Source organism: Arvicola amphibius, chromosome 4 (genome assembly GCF_903992535.2).
Source record: "Arvicola amphibius chromosome 4, mArvAmp1.2, whole genome shotgun sequence".
Classification (NCBI taxonomy): domain Eukaryota; kingdom Metazoa; phylum Chordata; class Mammalia; order Rodentia; family Cricetidae; genus Arvicola; species Arvicola amphibius.
Genome location: NC_052050.1, coordinates 61845837 through 61864908, shown reverse-complemented (window position 1 = coordinate 61864908; position 19072 = coordinate 61845837). Strand labels below are relative to the sequence as shown.

Sequence of the window (19072 nt, the reverse complement as noted above, 5' to 3'; positions counted from 1 at the left end):
GCCAGCTGGAATTGCAGCCCACCCTCTAAGTCCCCAAGGCTCCACCTGCACACAAGGCAAATATCTGTCTGTCTCAGACTTGTCCCTCTGAGGACCTGGATGTGATGGCGGGAGCTTTTCACCCTTTACCATCCCTGAGTTCAGGGCAGGAACCCTATGAGGATCCCTGGTACACTATCCAAACCGAAAGTAAAGACTAAGTGGTATTTGCTTTAGATTATACTCTTTGTGTAAGAGGGGACAGAGGACTGAGACTATGTACTAGGTCCAGTCAGAGTCCCAGATGCCATACAGAACAGCAAAGATGGTTCTGGGAACGTGAGACTCTGGATTACCCCCACAGTAACGCCACTCACGGCTCACAACATGGAGCCCTCTTCCACCTATGTATTCATTCTCAGCCTAGGTGCAGGGGAGGAGGAAGGATGGGAAATGTGAAAGATGAAGGTCAAAGAGATAAATCAGGCCCCTGTCCACTGTCTCACAAGGCCAAATAGGTACCTGGCACATCCAGACGGAAGGAGACCTTCTGTCCCCCGGCCTCGCAGCTGTACTCCCCAGCATCCGCCTTGCCCGCCTGCTGCACCACCAGCCTCCTCTCGCAGCCTGAGGCCTCCACTCGAACCTTCGAGCCGGAGCTCAGCTTCTTCCCATCCTTGAACCAGGTCACCTCAGTCTGGGCCTGGGCCACCGTGCAGCTCAGTGTGGCACTGGCCCCTGCCTCTGCCTTCACCTCGCTGCGTATCTGCTGCTCCTTGGCGAACACCACTTTGGGCTCTGTAAATAGGGATACAGTGAGTCAGAGACACTAAGTCAGGAAGGCCACCTGGGGAAAAGTCTGATGGTAGTGGTACCACTGGAGGGCAGAACATCACCCAGACTCCACAGCCACGGTGCCCAGAAGCCCCTGTGCCTCTCAGCACAGAGCCAGACCAGGCACAGACCCTGCCTCTGCTGCAGGAGCTCTTCTGGAGACTGTCTCTTCGATGGCTACTCCAGAGGCTCTGTTTTCAGAGACCTGATGTTTTCAGCCCCTTCAGTGGTCCGTTGTTCCAGGCTGACCCCATTTATACCTGCATTGTCTTCAGATCCTAGGGGCTCTGTATGTATTTGAGTACCAGAGTCTCACCAGCTACATTTATTGACAATATTCTCCCATCTGTGTGCTTCAGCTTCTCGTGTGTGTGTGTGTGTGTGTGTGTGTGTGTGTGTTCTGGTTAAATCAAAAATTTTCATCAAGCAACACATCCCCTGGTTCTCTGTAAGCCATGTACTCACGTACTGGCTCTGAAATCGTTCACATGGTGATGCCGTGGCCCACTCAGCTATCAGTCATATCTGTTTTCTCTGAGGTCGTCATCAGCACACTGTTGACTACAGCGTATGCTTTGCAGAGAGACTTCCAGGGCTAACACGGTTTCCAAATGTGCACCGCACTTAGTACCATAGGGAAAGGCGGTCCTAGCTCCATGCTCACACTAGTCCACAGGGGTAGGGCCTACGACGACCGTCAGTCAAGAGCTGGTCCAGAAGCCACTCTCATCCTGCTCTACTCTCCTAGGGCCACATTTGGTCCCTGTCCTATTAGTCTGGCCTTATGATGAAGGCCGGTCTCTGGAAGCAAATGTTCTCAGACGTTCATCTTCAAGAGTGCACAGAACCTTCGCGATCAGTTTGTCATTCATCGTCACACTCAAAATAAACAAATGTGTTTAGATCCTGATCCAGGCATGAAATCAAGTCTTCTGTGGTTTCTAGTAGCTTCTTCTTCTTCAGATGTTCATCACAGTCTCACAGTCCTTCAGAAATATTCGACCGTTTCCTCACTGGGCTTCCAATGTCGTTTGTTGGGCATCAGTTTAGAAAACGATGCACCTGCAGTTCCTGTGTGTTCCGTAGAATTTCATTTTCCAGGCCTTCGCTGCGGAGTTTGGAGGGAGCGATGTCTCCTGCAGGCTGGGTTTCTGTGGGAGGCAATCCTTCCCAGGGCTCTCACTACACTGTTGGCCTCAGGAACTTTCTTAACCGGTGACAGTCGACCCTACGCCTGCTGGCCTGCTCTGCCTTGTCTTGTTGCCATTTCAAAGGTAAAGCTCTCACCCAAAATGGGATGTTAGCTGCTGTTTCCTGCAGGTCTGTCTTTCACAGTTGGGCGGGGAAGGGGCTGTTGATTTCTGTAAAGAATTCATGATGAATTTTACTGAAGAGTTTTCAGGATATGAGATGGTGATTGATTTTTTTTTTATTTTGTGTGTGTGTGTGTGTGTGTGTGTGTGTGTGTGTAGGCATGTGTGTGTGTAGGCATGTGTGTAGGCATGTGTGTGTGTAGGCATGTGTGTGTGGGCGTGTGTGTGTGTGTGTGTGTGTGTGTGTGTGTAAGCATGTGCGTGCCACACCATGAGTGTGATCAGAGAGCAACCTGCAGGAGCTGGTTCTCTCTTCCCACCATGTGGGTCCCGGGAATCAGATCCTCAGGCTTGGCAGCAAACACCTCCATGCACTCAGCCATCCCACTAGTCCCAAGAGAGTTAATGTTATGAAATCCTGTCACTCCACACGCGCTGGATCTCTGTGCATTTCCCCCTCAGTGCCCGACCTCTGCCTGTGTTGAGCCAATGCCTCGTGCCTGGCTCCCGTTTCCACACAGCCTTCAACTCCTGCAGAGCAGTTTTCTACCAGGCATTCAGTATCCGGCCCTGGCGTGGATGTGGCCTCGAGTTCTGCATCTTTTCCCTGTCATGTTTGGTTTGTATGTCACACTGTTTGCATAAAATGATCCATCTTGCATTCCTCCTGTTTCCCAAGAGAGCTTCTGTAAGTTAAGGACGATTTGTCTCCAGAACTTCTGGAATGATGTCCCTGCTGGCTGCACACCCTGCCCCTGAAACAGTTCTTAGACTCCTGCTTCCATTTAGTTAACGCTTACAGCGTTGTCTGAGTTTTCAGTTTCCTCTTCTGTCAGCTTTGGCAATGGTTCTCCAGGAATCAGCCAAACTGTCACAACTTGCCAATTCTTTAAACTGTGAAATCAGCTGTCATATCCTCTTCAAACAATGTCCCACAAAGAAACAGCAGGCTTCTTTTTTAACAGTTGTCCGTGTTCACAACTGATGGTATAGTTGGCTCTCTGCATCATGGATTCAACGGCACCAAACAGAAAATATGGAGGTGGGGCAGAACGGCATCTACAAGAAGCGTAGGCTTGTTCTTGTCATTAGTCCCCAGATAACAGACGGGCAGCTGATGGCCCTGACACGGTACAGATACAGTCAGCCAGGACAGGAGCTGAGATGTCCAGAGAGAACAGGTTCCGATGGTTGCACAGTTAAGAGCACCGGCTGCTCTTGCAGATGATTTGAGTTGGGTTCCAGCAGCCACATGGTGACTCACAGCTGCCAGGTCCAGGGGGTCTGAGGCCTGGAGAGGTGACTCAGCAGTTAAAAATGCTTCCTTCTCTTTCAAACGTCCTGAGTTTGGGCAGCTCACAACCACCTGTAACTCCAGCTCCAGGGGATCTGATGCCCTCTTCTGGTTTCTGCAGGTGCCTACACTCGCATGCACATACCCACAGAGACACACACACACATCATTTTAAAAAATGAAATATATCTTAGAAGAACACATGCAGAACATGTGTGTTGGTTATACGTAAATGCACCAACATTTTATATAAAGGACCGGCCCATCCGAGGATCCTGCATCTGCAGTGGGGATCCTGGAACTAACTCTGAAGGACACCAAGGACACAACACAAACCTGCAGGGTAAGAGCAGAAGTGCAGCCTACAATGACTTAGCAAAAGGAGAGAGGCAGATCTCGCAGCAACATGGCCACACACCACATTAGCGCTTCTCCACGCTAACTCTGTGCATCAGCTGCCAAGGGCTGACAATGAGAATGTTCTGGTGAAAAACAACAGGAGCCCAGGACATGATCGAAAAGCCCACTCCGCCCTGACATGTGTCTATCGACGCGCATGATCACTCCCCGCTCTGTGCACTTCACACGAGCTGTGCAGCCGCCCACCAAGAGGCAAGTTCCTACAGACAAGTGTGCAGGAGGCTGGCTTCCAAATCCCCGGAAAGGGAGTGAAGGGGAGCACAGGAAACCAAAAGCTGAGAATAGCAAGAAAGCCTTGAGACAGTTACAGGTATGACCGAGTATCTGGCCTGTGACTTGTCCTTACCCTGAGTAAGTGGCAGCTCTGGCTATGGAGAAGCACACATGGCTCTGGAAGAGACCCTGGAAGTTTCCAGTGCCCCAGATACAAGGACAAACACTCTCCCAGGTGAAGGTTACCAGGTCACCTTACAACCAAGAACTTACTGATTCCAACAGAACCAACCAAAAGATGCTGGGCTGGCTCTCAGAACACACAGCTAGCTACACCATGTGGACACCACTCAAGGTATGTAAGAAGGCCTACACCTGCTTGTTTTCCTCACGGATATGAGAGAGCAGGAGGGAGGGCAGAGGATGGTAATAGACAAAGTGTGACAGGAAGAACCCAGTGGTCAGCGATGCACCTGATCCAGTCATCATGTCTACACAAACAAACTGATATCTCAACACCCACCTGTGACGTCCAGATGGAAGGAGACCTTCTGTCCCCCGGCCTCGCAGCTGTACTCCCCAGCATCCGCCTTGCCCGCCTGCTGCACCACCAGCCTCCTCTCGCAGCCCGAGGCCTCCACTCGAACCTTCGAGCCAGAGCTCAGCTTCTTCCCGTCCTTGAACCAGGTCACCTCAGTCTGGGCCTGGTCCACTGTGCAGCTCAGCGTGGCACTGGCCCCTGCCTCTGCCTTCACCTCGCTGTGAGCCTGCTGCCCCTTGGCAAACACCACCTTGGGCTCTGGGGACAGATAGAAACACAAAGTCAGAGCACTATCTAGATCAGCAAGGTCACAGTGGGAAAGACCCTGGGTGGGTCAGCTGGAAAGCAGAATGTCATCCAGGCCCTGCACTCTCTGTGCTCAGGACAAACCCCAGGGCCTCTAAACACAGGGAAAGTCATGCTCCCTCACCCACCCAGAATACATTCCAAGACTTGCAGACGGTGCCTCAGATGCAGATAGCACCAAATACTGTGTATGTTTTTCCTGAGAAAGTTTAGTTAACAAATTAGGCTTGGTGAGAAACTCGTTAACCAGACATGGTGGTGCATGACTTTAATCACAGCCCTCAATAAAAAGAGAAAGGCAGATGTCTGTGAGTTTACTGCTAGCCTGGTCTACATAGCAAGTTCCGGGCAAGGCCAGTCAAGACTGCATAGTGAGACCTTGACTCAAAAAAAAAAAAAAGCTGGGTGCTGTAGCACACCTTTAACCCCAGCACCTGGGAGGCAGAGGCAGGTGGATCTCTGTGAGTTCAAGGCTGACCTGGTTCTACATAGTGAGTTCCAGGACAGCCAGGGTGATGTAGAAAGAGTCTGCCTCAATCCCTCCTCCCCAAAAAAATCATAACAGCTGGTGATAAAATAGAAAAATTAAAGAAACATAGTGTAACAAAAGCCCATGCTCTAGACCATTATCAAGTAAAATAAGGACCAACAGAACAGAAGTGAAGTGATCCCTTGGCATCCCCCTGATGAACTGCTTATTTCTGAAATTTTCCATATATTTTAGAACCATGGATGACAGGGGGTAGCAAAATTTGACACAATCACTCCTTTCTGGTGTCACTAGGCAGCTTTTTCCCTGCCAATTTCTGCCTAACTTCCAATAGCACCCTTTCTTCTAGGCAGCCACCGTAGGATCTCTGTCCATATCTCCTAGTCTCGCCATAGTAAACTGACGGTAGCATACACTCCAGACACTTCCCTTGTGCTACCTGTCTTCTCGCTGATTCTGGTAGGCTCTGCTAAATCGCTGGGCTTTAATTTTTCAGTTAGTATTACTGCTGTACGTGACATGGCCAGGAGGGTCGCACACACCACAGCTCTCGGGTGGAGGTCAGACGACAACACTGTGGGTATGTTCTCTCCTTCCACACTGACGTGGATTGAACTCAGGTCCCGAGGCTTGCTCACCCACCAGCTCATCCGAACCTGCTGAACCATCTCACCAGACCTAACTCAGTTTTCTTTTTTTTTTTTTTTTTTTTTTTTTTTTTTTTTTTTTTTGGTTTTTCGAGACAGGGTTTCCCTGTAGTTTCTAGAGCCTGTCCTGGAACTAGCTCTTGTAGACCAGGCTGGCCTTGAACTCAGAGATCCGCCTGCCTCTGCCTCCCGAGTGCTGGGATTAAAGGCGTGAGCCACCACCGCCCGGCTCTAACTCAGTTTTCATTTTCGAAGTATTCATATGTGTTTTATGGTGGTCACTGTGTTTGTTCTCTTGTTCCCGGGCACCGAGGTTGCTCAGCCGTAGAGCTGTGCCTCGCATGCACAGAGCTCTGTATCCCATGCCCAGCGTGTGTGTGTGTGTGTGCGTGTGTGAGTGTGTGTAAGTGTGTGTAAGTGTGTGTGTGTGTGTTCCAGAAGTGTACATTTGTTCTATTGGCACATATAGTCATCCCATAATTCCAGTGTTCACCTGTACGGTACAGAACAACTTAAGTACTTCATGATAACTACATGAGAGGACTTTGAATGTTTCCAACAAAAACATGATAAGCATCAAAGGAACTGGAAACACGGACTGCCCAAGTTTGACCAGTGCACATCGTTGGCATGTTATCAGATCCCACGCTGCACCTCACTGTCACTCTGAAGAGTGTTACATGTTAAATATGTTCAAAATAATGAATTCAGTCCTTAAGTGGAGTCACAGGGATACCTGCATGTCACTTTGAGAATTCTGTGCTTCTCTTTCTATTCTAAGTCTGGAACCCATCTACAGTTGGATTTGTATATGGTGATCACTGGTCCAGTATTTCCTCAGTATAGCTGAATAATCTCTCATAATCTCTCATGAAACAATCATATTGTCTGCAGTTGTTCCATGAGTCCCAGAGGGGAGAGGAGAGGTGTAGATGGGGTGGGGGATGGAAAATCCATTGCTGTCAGAGTCCACCCTGAGCTCTGCCGTCTGCTCCTTCAGTCTGGTTTCCAATCCCTGCACTGAGACACCCAAGTCTTCATTACGTGATTTTTAGCATAGGCTAACCCGGGGTGCAGCAAAGGCTCCCTGCTTTTCTTCTTTGGATCTACTGTTTGGATCAGAAATGCTCCCCAAAGGCCCACGTGTTAGAGGCTAGGTTCCCAGACTGTGCTGCTGGGAGGTGGTGGAAACTTTACTATTTAGGGGTCTAGTGGGACACTAGGTCACTGGGATTGTACCCTCCAAGGGGACTGTGGGACCCAAGCCCCTTCCTCTCTCACAGACACATTCCAGCATGAAGCAAATATTTCAACCAGAGAGGAAGCCACATGCAGAGAGTTTTTCTAAGAAGAAAAATACTGGGACCACTGGGGTCATCAGCCAATCTCCCATCACCTGCAAACAAGCCACCTAGACACATAAGCACCTACCTGTGACATCCAGACGGAAGGAGACCTTCTGACCCCCGGCCTCGCAGCTGTACTCCCCAGCATCTGCCTTGCCCGCCTGCTGCACCACCAGCCTCCTCTCGCAGCCCGAGGCCTCCACTCGAACCTTCGAGCCAGATCTCAGCTTCTTCCCATCCTTGAACCAGGTCACCTCAGTCTGGGCCTGGGTCACCGTGCAGCTCAGTGTGGCACTGGCCCCTGCCTCTGCCTTCACCTCGCTGTGAACCTGCTGCTCCTTGGCGAACACCACCGTGGGCTCTGGAGAAAGACAAGGTCAGAGACCCCAAACTATATGTAACCCTTCTTCAGGTCATGGGGCTCATCAGAGCCCAGGCATGACCAAGGCAACACTTCCCATAACTGACAGATCATCATGTGATTATAAACAGGTTCTGTGTCACATGGGACGCAAGCTGCATTGCTGAAGCTTCATTCGTGGAAGGTCTGAGCATGCAGGGTCTTGTCACTGTCCTAAGAACCTGCAGGCCCACTCTGATGCTTGCTGGCAGGTGAGCTACGGTAGCCCTTAAAGCCATCACAGCCAGTGTCCCTTAACAGTACCTGTCCTGACATTTAAGGACAGAACTCTGACTGCCCTGCCTTGGAACCCCCAGAAACTTCAGGCCATCCATGGCTTCCCAACCCTCTTACATTCAGAGACCACAAACAGCAGGAGGAGGCACAGTTGGGAGGAACGGCCACTTCAATCCCAAACCAGAAACCCACATCTTTCTGGACCACAACAGAGAGGAAGTGCAAGACAGCAAAATGCAATAAAATCAAGCAGGAAATAGTGGCTATGGTGTGTGGCCTTTTCCCAGACTCAAGGACAGGGTGGAGAGGGTTGGGCACACATTCATGGTCTCATGGGAATTATGACATGGCCAATGAGGGCTTCCAGAACCCTGGGACAAACAAACACTGAGGTCTAAGGACAGGGAGAACACCAGCCCAAGATACCCAATATGTCCTGAGATAACCACTGAGCACACCCTGGCACCTACCTGTGACATCCAGACGGAAGGAGACCTTCTGTCCCCCGGCTTCGCAGCTGTACTCCCCAGCATCCGCCTTGCCCGCCTGCTGCACCACCAGCCTCCTCTCGCAGCCCGAGGCCTCCACTCGAACCTTCGAGCCAGAGCTCAGCTTCTTCCCGTCCTTGAACCAGGTCACCTCAGTCTGGGCCTGGGCCACCGTGCAGCTCAGTGTGGTACTGGCCCCTGCCTCTGCCTTCACCTCGCTGCGAGCCTGCTGCTCCTCGGCAAACACCACCTTGGGCTCTGGAGACAAAAGGGGCACACGGTGAGAGATATAATATGTTACCTACTTCACAGACACCAATTCTGCAAGGTTCCATAAATTGTGTCCTTGGAGTCATGGACATCAGGTGTCCAGTGAGATGTTAGACAGTCTTCATAGACACAGGGTCTTGTCTCAGTGGCTCAGATATGCATTTGGAAGTTATCATGACTCAAGATCCAAAAGAAAGTGGCTGGGCTATTCCAGCTCTCTACCTTTGTGTCTACTATCTCTGTCATGTTTGCAGCAGACTCCATTGCTCGGTGATACATCCCAGAGCTGGCACACTGTGTGCTCTGCGGACTATAGCCTCATGCTCTGCTGGTTTTATCCATACACAAAGTACACGCAAGCATCTATTCAGCTCAGTGAACGCCAAATGGATCTCTCTCTCCACATAGAGCTCAAACCTACGAACAAACAGAGCATTTCAGCTCCCCATCCACAGACTGCCACCACATAGGCAGTCACACAGAGAGAGAGAGAAGTACACAAAAACACACACACATACACACAGGCTCACACACAACACATACACAAACACACACATACATGCACACACTCATATACATACACAGGTGTAAGCACACACACAGAGAGAGACTCACACACACACACACACACATAGAACCACTACTCTGATTTCTGTCACCATCAGTTACTTCTGCCTGGGCTCTGACTTCACACCCTTTAGGCCAGTTACATGCTCTATAGTGTTGCTCCACTCAGTGGCAGACCCCAAAATTATGATGATGGTCCCTTAAGGTAGTATTACCCTGCAACATTCGAGCTGTCTCCATTTGTGTGACTGCACTCTGTGGTACCCACACAATGGGAAATCACCCAACAACTAATTCTTCATCATGTTTATTTTGTTGTATTCTGGCGGGTTTGTGTGCTTTCGTTTGGTTTGTCTGAAGGACTCATCTGTGCCATGGATCATTTGTTCATTGGGTAAGGCATTGTGGTACACGACTTTAACTGGGGAGGCAGAAGCAGCCTGGACTACACAGTGAGTCCCAGGTCAGTCAGGGCTACATAGAGAGAGCTACATAACAAGAAGCTTATTCATTTACGCTGCTACATGCACCAGCATAGGAGTTATGTACCAGTCTATGGGTTGAACCACATTGAAAACCATAACTGAACGACTTTTCCATTCCTTCTTACGGCTCATTTGGGCCATTCACCTGGAGATACAATCAACAAAGCTGCTATAAACATACTTAGTGTCCGTGGAGATGGCTCAGTGGTGAAGAACTCAAACTCCTCTTACAGAGGACAGAGTTCAGTTCCTAACACCCACTGAGGTGATTTGACTGAGAATATGCCCCCCTACCCAGGATTGAATACTTGGTCCCCAATTGGTGGAAGGTCTTTTGGGAAAGGATTAGGAGATTTGATCTTGGAGAAGGTGTATTGCTGGCAGGCTTTGAGGTTACAAGAGTCTCCCACCCTTCCCTGCGTGTCTCCTTCGCTTTGTCTCCTGCTTGAAGATCAAGGTAAATTCTCAGCTGCTCCAGCCAACATGCCTGCTGCTTGCTGCCATACTGCCCCACCACGATGGTCCAATTAAATGCTTTCTTTATGAGTATGACTCTGTCACAGTGTTTTGTCATAGAGGTAGAAAAGTAATTGATTACCCATGTAGGGTAGCTCACAACCACCTGTAACTCCAGCTGCAGGGATCCAACACCCTCTTCTGGCCTCTGAGCCCATCTGCACTCGTATGCACATACCTGCACACAGGCATACACATAAATAAAAAATTGAGCGTCTTAAGAACATCCTTAGCCGGGCGGTGGTGGCGCACGCCTTTAATCCCAGCACTCGGGAGGCAGAGGCAGGCGGATCTCTGAGTTCGAGGCCAGCCTGGTCTACAAGAGCTAGTTCCAGGACAGGCTCTAGAAACTACAGGGAAACCCTGTCTCGAAAAAAAAAAAAAAGAACATCCTTGGCTACATCTTTGGTGATGGAATCAGCACAAAGGGCTCTCTGGCTTTAAGGGACACTGCTCTATTAACAGGTTCTCCATCTCCCACCCCATGCCTGCTGTCATCCATGTTCTTAACCTGTGCGTGTTTCATCTGTCTCTAATCAGAACCTATGTCATAGTCATATAGCACCAGCTTCCATGATTCTGCTCATTTCTGCATCGGTAAGATGCTTTCATTTAATATGTCCATAAATTGCAAAGGCGATTTAATTACATTAAATTCTAAATGAATATTTTATTAAGACAATTTACATAGGAACTGCTGTAATTTTTGTCATTAGTATATAATCTTCAAAGGCACATGTTATGTGGAAAAAGTGCAGGTGAAGAGAAAATGTGATCCCAGGCTGGGGAAGCACCTCGATGAGTTATTCAACCACCTCCACAGGCAAGGTTAGCAGAGGGCCTCCTAAGGGGCAACCAGAGCTAGGAAGCCTGCAGTGGACTGCAGAGGCTCACACTTCACCGTCTCATGGGTGGGGCATAAACTTATAACATGAAGATGAAGGTGCACCCGTGCACGAAACAAGGTTGTTATCAAAGCTGGCATGGTAAAGGAAGCAGATGACCTAGACTTGGTGGTTAGTGGTATTTAAGGCACGCACAGCCAGGGGCCTTGGTGTGCAGTAGTATTTAAGGGACACACAGCCAGACAAGTAGAACATTGGAGTACAAAAGATCTATATCATTGGTAGAAACTGTGAGCAAGAAAGTAGGTGCCCAGCACTCAGAGAGACAGAGACTGGTGGATCTCTGTGAGTTCGAAGCCAGCCTGGACTACAGAGAAAGTTCCAAGACAGCCAGAGACACACAGAGAAACAGGTGGGTGGGAGGGAAGGAGAGAGGGCAGGAGGGAGGAAGTGGGTGCCTGAGTTGTGGCATACAGAATGCTGGGGAAAAGTGTCTGTCACACCTGGCTACTCCCACCCCTGCCTTTCTATCCTAGCTAGAGTGTGACCGTGAAACCAGACCTGAGTCTAGGCACAGGGTTTCTACAAGAAACAGGAGGTGGGAGGGACCACAAAGTAAACAAACAAATAGGAAAGCAATCAATGAGGTGGCTGACATCTCCTATAGGCAGAACTCAAATTTATGAGGACAAACCCCCAATGAATAGTGTGGGGCGAGGGTCCACACTCTAGAACTTTCCCTTCCATGGTGGGTGAGTTGTAAAGCTGCCTAAGAGGTTACAAAGTTACCCGAGTCAGTGTGTGTTGCTAGAACAAAAAGCCTGAGGCTGGTACTTCACTAAAATAAATGAATAACTAAAATGGGTTTGTTCAGTTCATACTTGCAAAGGTTCAAGGAAACAGCCCTGGGACTGGCTTGGCTCTAATGAGGACCCACAGAGGAGAGCAGCAGTGGGAGGAGACTAAGAAGGAGCTGTGGAACAGTCTCTGTGCACTGTAAAGATGCATCACTCTCATTGGTTAATACAGAGCTGCCTGGCGTATAGCTCGGCAGGAAGAGACTGGGTGGGAGAACCAGAGCAAGAGGGCCGGGAAGACGTCTAAGGAGTCTAAGGAGATCCAGAGCAAACAGGATGGGAAGGCTGTAGATGAGGTAAACGGGTCTCAGGCAGCACATAGATTAATAAAAATGGGTTAACTGAAGTTAAAGAGTTAGCCAAAAACAAGCCTAAGCTGTCGGCTGAGCATTTGTAATTAATATTAAGTCTCTGTGGTTATTTGGGAGCCAGCTGACAGGACAGACCCAGCTGGTGGTACCAACGAAAAGCTCTGCCTATGGGAAAGGGACCTGAGAGGTGACAGACACTCAGGAGAACCCATTCACACCAGTCCCACAAGACCTGGCATTAGCTATCATGAAGCTAGAAGTTCCACAGCCTGCACCTTCCATCGGGGCCCACCCTGTAAATGTCTCCTATCTCAACACATGGGGAACCAAATGCCAACATGCAAGCCTATATGAGAAGCCAGCCACCCAAACCCCGCAGAGAGCAGCAAAGATGCTCTGAGCTGGAGGGTGGTTGGCTGCAGGAGTCCTAGGAGGAGTTTGCTTAGGACTCAGGATAGATGAGAAATAGGCAACCATGAGCAAGCTGTACCTGGCCTGGAACAGCTCCAATACTGAGTGTTTCCCACCTGCCCAGCCGTTGTGGAATATTTAATTATATAAAGATGTGTTACATTTGTCTATGCTGCCTTTTTAACAAAGTAAAGATGATCCCGGAGGTGATGGTGCATGCCTTTAATCCCAGCCCTTGGGAGGCAGAGGCAGGCGGATCTCTGTGAGTTTGAGACCAGCCTGGTCTACAGAGCTAGTTCCAAGACAGCCAGGGCTTCACAGAGAAACCTTGTCTCAAAAAAAAGAAAAAAGAAAGAAAAGGAAAAAAATTAAAAAAAGTGTTACATTTGTTTGTGCTGCATTTGCTTAGTTATGTAAAGATCTGTTGCCACCTTGTCTGCCTAAGGCACCTGATTGGTCTAATAAAGAACTGAACAGCCAACTGCTAGGCAGGAGAAGGGCTAGGTGGGGTGGGCAGGCAGAGGGAATAAATAGGAGGAGGAATCTAGAGAAGAAAAGAGGAAAGAAGGTGGGGGAGAATGGGAGACTTCCGGAGCCAGTCAGTCAAAGTCAGCCAGGCAGTCACCAGACAGACAGACATGGAAGAAGCAGGAAAAGTAAGACATACAGGAAAAAAAGGTAAAAATCCCCGAGGCAAAGGTAGATAAAGAGAAACGGGTTAATTCAAGTTAAAAGAGCCAGCCAGAAGCAAGCCTACGCTAGGCTGAGCATTTAAACTAATAAGAAGACTCTATTTCATGTTTTGGGAGCTGGTTGGTTGCCCCAAAGACAAAGCCTGGCGCACCCAGAAAATAGAGGGACTAGAGGACATCATCACAATCAGCAGACGGAACATAAAATGTGTAAGTCAATAAAAAAAATTCTCTGTCACACCAGGACAGGAATGGATATGAGAAAAGCCCCCAATTGCAAAACTGGTGGGGTCTAGTGGGACATGGTTGGGTCATGGGGCTGCCCTTTCAGGAACAGCAACCGCATTCAGTAGAGCTGTCAGACAAGGGTGCATTCATAGAAGAAATAAAACCGAACGTGGTGACATCGTGAAGATAGAGCTCAATGGTAGAAGATGTGATTAGGTTGTAAAAGGCCTTGGATGCAACACCAAAATGTGTATGTGTGTATCATGTGTGTGTGTGTGTGTGTGTGTGTTTGCGTGCGCACACGCACATGTGTGCACAAGAATCCATAGATTCTGTTCCATCAAACAGAAATGATAACGCTGGAAAATGCAACAGTTAAAAGCACACCGACTTCCAGTGGCTCTGGCAGTCATTATGTGCGCTACAACGTAAGATTAGTGAGTCGGAAGCACAGAGGAACGTAACTAACCAGAGAGAAGCACATGTGTGACAACAGGGAAAATATGAAAGGGTCGGCCAGAGTCACAGGAGTCCTTCCAGGGACAGATGGCAGATGGGACAAAACAGCCAAGACCAGGAATTCCCACAACAGAGAGACATAAGCCCCCAGGCTCAAGATGCTCAGGCCCCCAATATTAAGCAAACCATATGAGGTCCTCATTGGAACACTACTGTCTTAATCAGGGCGTCAGTTGCTGTGAGACACCATGACCAAAAGCAATGTGGGGAGAAAAGGGTTTATTTCAGCTTACACATCCCGAGCACAGTCCACCATGAAGGAACTCTGCGCAAAAACTTAGGGCAGGAACCTGAGGCAGGAGCTGATGCAGAGGCCATGAAGAAGTGCGCCTCATGGCCCGCTCAGCCTGTTTCCTTCCTTCCTCCCTTCCTCCCTTCTTCCCTTTCTCCCTTTCTTCCTTCCTTTCTTTCTCTTTCCTTCTTTCTTTCTTTCAACTGTGTAAAAAGTTTTCTTTTAATGTATAAAAATCGACAAAATTATTTTGGGGGATTTCACCTGTGATCCCTTCACTGTCCATTGAGGTCACTCGAGTTCAAGATTTCTGAACCTAACCTGTTCTCAAAGAAATATCTTTAATCCAGTTGTGCTATCAGTCTGTGAGTTTTCTATTCTCTCATCTCTCTTTGAATTAAAGACACACTCAGGACAACTCTGAAGTTCTCCACTAGAGGATCTCTGGCAATTTCTTCAAACAATTTACCTTAGGAATCCTTCTAAAGCAGGTCTGTTCTCACTTCACGTCATATTCCTCCCTAACACACTGGAATGCTAATCTGTATGCAGCATACACCAGTGCTACACTAACAAGCATCCATCCACAGGGATCTTCCACTCCAGCCTCATATTCAAACTTCATCACTACCACAGGCATCCCTGTTGAGCCGCCTTGGGTACCAAAGCTCATACTGGACAATCATCTCTGGGTTGCAGAAGAGGATTTATTTGTGCACCTGCTTCCCATGCCAGCCTGCTTTCTTACACACCCCAAGGCCACTTGCCCAGGGGTGGCACTGCACGCAGTGGGCAGGGCCCTCCCACATCAATCACTGTTTAAGAAAATGAACCACAGACCTGCCTAGAAGCCAGTCTTACAGAGACATTTTCTCAACTTATAATCCTTCTTCCCAAATGACTCTGGCTTGTGTCAAGTTGACATAAAACCAACCAGCACAACTGCCAAAAACCAGTATTTTCAAACAGAAGTTTGGAGAAGCCACACACCAGGAGACCCACTGCAGCAACGCCAGGGGGCAGAGGTCTTCGGAGGAAAGCCAGCGCTGACCCAAACCTTGGCTCTGCAACTGTCTGGCTCAGCAAGTCAAAGCTCCTCTGTGCCCACCTTAAAATGGGAATAGTCAGGATTCTTTCTCATAGAATTGCTGAGAAGTTCAAAACCTTTTATAAGTAAGATGTACTTCACAAAACCAAGGCACCCGAAAGAGACCAGCAATTGTGAGCAGTGACTATAGGTGAAGCTGGGAAAATAGGTCCAGTGTCTCACCCTAATGTCTGATATGCACACTACAGAACATCAAAAAAGAAAGGAAGGAAGACAAAAGGAGGGAGAGAGAGAGAGAGAGAGAGAGAGAGAGAGAGAGAGAGAGAGAGAACCCACCTGTGACATCCAGACGGAAGGAGACCTTCTGTCCCCCGGCCTCGCAGCTGTACTCCCCAGCATCTGCCTTGCCCGCCTGCTGCACCACCAGCCTCCTCTCGCAGCCTGAGGCCTCCACTCGAACCTTTGAACCCGAGCTCAGCTTCTTCCCGTCCTTGAACCAGGTCACCTCAGTCTGGGCCTGGGCCACCGTGCAGCTCAGCGTGGCACTGGCGCCTGCCTCTGCCTTCACCTCGCTGCGAGCCTGCTGCTTCTTGGCGAACACGACCTTGGGCTCTGGGAACAGACATCAGAAGCCATTTGAGTTATGAAAGTCACATGGAGAAAAGGCCTGGATGAGGCTACCGGAAAGGAGGGAGAATGAACTCCCTCATACCTCTCAGCATTAAACTACAGTTCATCCACACATGCCGCCCATCGCTTCAGGGGCAGTTAAGGCAGGGCAGAATCATTGGTGAAGGACTATGGACTAGACACTACTTTATAACAGTAACTCGGTGCTGGCAAGTGAGCCACCGCCCCACGAGCTGCTCAGTCCTCATCGGCAAGCATAAATCAGATTTGAGGGGACATTCTCACATAGAAGAGTTCAGCCTGAACAAGGGGGAAGCACAGTGGTAAAGCACTTCCCTAGCGGGCACCAGCAGAATGAGCACACGCATGCGCACGCGTACACAAACACACACACACACACACACACACACACACACACGGCATCTGTCTACCACTCCAAAGGTCCTCGTGTGTTCCACAAAGAATTCAGGAATCCTGAACTAATAAAGCAGGAGCGAGCCGTGTGGTACCTAAGGAGAAAAAGTCCATGGGGAAAGCTAAAGCCACTCCTGACCATCCAGAGACTGGAAGTTAACTAAGAACAGCTGCAGTGCCAGGTGGTGGTGGCGCACACCTTTAATCCCAGTGCTCAGGAGGCAAAGGCACACGGATCTCTGTGAGTTCAAGGCCAGCCTGGTCTACAGAGCGAGTTCCAGGACAGCAGGGCTACACAAAGAAACCCTGTCTTGAAAAACCAAAAATAAGCAAAAACAACAACTTCAGCTACCTCTTGGTAGCTGTGAGAATAGAGAGCTCACACAGTGGTTCACTGGACTTGAGACACCTGCAAGGTCAGAGGACAGCGTCGCCAGCTCTATGGCTTACAGGTCAATAAGTACAAGTTGGAGTCAGAGATGGAAAAGGAGGGCCTTCAATCTCCTAACTAGACTGGCACTGCAGGCAATCTCTCTGATTGGACCAGGAGATCGGGGACAGGGTATGGGGCTCTCTAATTGGCTGACTAAAATGTAATTGCCTCAGTCTCTGCCCAGTTTCTGCCAGGAGTCGTATAAAAAAACTTCCAGACAGGGCTGGAGAGATGGTTCAGTTAAGAGCACTGGCTGCTCTTTCAGAGGTCCTGAGTTCAATTCCCAGCATCCACATTGTGGCTCACAACCATCTGTACTGAGATCTGGTGTCCTCTTCTGGCCTGCAGGCAGACTTACAGATAGGATGCTGTATACAAAATAAGTAAATCTTTAAAAACAAACAAAATAACCTTCCAGACAAAAGAAGTTCGGTGTCTTTTCCTCTCTGGAATCCCTGCTCACTTTTTTTTTTTTGAAGGGGGGGGGGAAGGAAGGTCTTTCACTTTTCCTTAATTTCTCTTAACAAAACCTGCTTCCACTTTGCTGCTCCCACAAGTTATCCGAATCTCCGAATCTCTTATGTTCTCTGGCATGAAGAAACAAACCAAGAACCACTGGCTCAGGCTGACTTTTGGTGGTCATTGAGTTTCTGGTGCCTTACGTCTCTGGGTCAAGCACAGAAAGGTCTTTGAACTGAGAAAGGTCTTGTTCTCAATCCTGCGTTAGTCCCAGGGACAGCTGGGAGAGTATTCCAAAAACACCTAACCGAACCCTGGCAGCCCCAGGTTCAGTGTTGATATAGTTTCAAATATGATTATGTGACTGAAATTCCTCCTTACCCTGGCTAAACATGAATTAAAAATTCTCTTTAAGAGACAGCTCATGCTGGACAGGGTGAGACTACAGAGAGCTGTAGGAGGGACCTCAGACATTGGTCACCTCAGACTTACACACAAGTAGGACCAGAGTCCGTGGCACGGAGCAACACTGGTAGAACCTAAGAAGGTGCTGAGAACATAAAACAGAACATTATAGGATTAAGACACCTCCTGAGGCACACAAGAGACCCTGACCAATCTGAACACATATGCACCAAATACACCTGGACTAGGCCACCTGGACCAGCTGCAGGGATGCAGGGCCACCTGGACCAGCTGCAGGGATGAGATAGGCAAAGATGATACTTGGTGGAAAGACGGTAGAACCAGGCTCATAACATTTGCAAACTAATTTAGTGTCGCAGCACCCACCTGTGACGTCCAGACGGAAGAGGACCTTCTGACCCCCGGCCTCACAGCTGTACTCCCCAGCATCCGCCTTGCCCGCCTGCTGCACCACCAGCCTCCTCTCGCAGCCTGAGGTCTCCACTCGGACCTTCGAGCTGGAGCTCAGCTTCTTCCCGTCCTTGAACCAGGTCACCTCAGTCTGGGCCTGGGCCACCGTGCAGCTCAGTGTGGCACTGGCCCCTGTCTCTGCCTTCACCTCGCTGCGAGTTTGCTGTTCCTTGGCGAACACCACCTTGGGCTCTGGAGACAAACAGGGACACACAGTTGTATAACTGAATTAAAATCTACCTTGGTTCCCAAACTCTGGTGACTCAAGGATCCCATTCTTTTAGCTTTTGATTGAGGTTTTTAATTCTGAGCATTGTCAATATCCATTGACAATGAATATAACTTCTTTCAGTAAGTTTTCATGAATGGTAAACTCTCTAAAGATACTTCCTGAACATGTGCTATTTCACCTTTACTCCTGAATGACAGGTTAGCGGGCCATGGGATTTGCAGCTGACAGTTATTTCTCTCAATGCTTTGGGCACCATGCCACCATTGTTTTTCTGTTTCTTTTTTCTTTTCTTTTTTTGTGGAAAAGGTTTATTATTCTGTACAAGTTGGTATTTAATAAACTATTGGCTACTTGTTACAGTAAATTATCAACCATCTCATTGCACTGACATTTCCCCACCATTCAGAATCTGGAAGCAATATGCCTTTCTCAAATTATCACTTAGTATTTTCTCCCCCACCTTTAAAACACAGAAATGGGTTTTTGAATACCAATTAGCCATTTACGGAAGTCATAGGATACAGATAGTCATTACACAA

General features: G+C 48.8%; 1 protein-coding gene across 1 annotated transcript in view; it reads right to left on the bottom strand.

The window, feature by feature from the left end:
• Obscn (obscurin, cytoskeletal calmodulin and titin-interacting RhoGEF) overlaps nt 1-19072 on the bottom strand; it is a 142391-nt gene that overhangs the window by 110022 nt on the left and 13297 nt on the right. The window contains 4 exon segments of the mRNA XM_038326509.1: nt 502-777; nt 4577-4852; nt 8491-8766; nt 15826-16101. Coding sequence (XP_038182437.1) covers nt 502-777; nt 4577-4852; nt 8491-8766; nt 15826-16101 — 1104 coding nt within the window.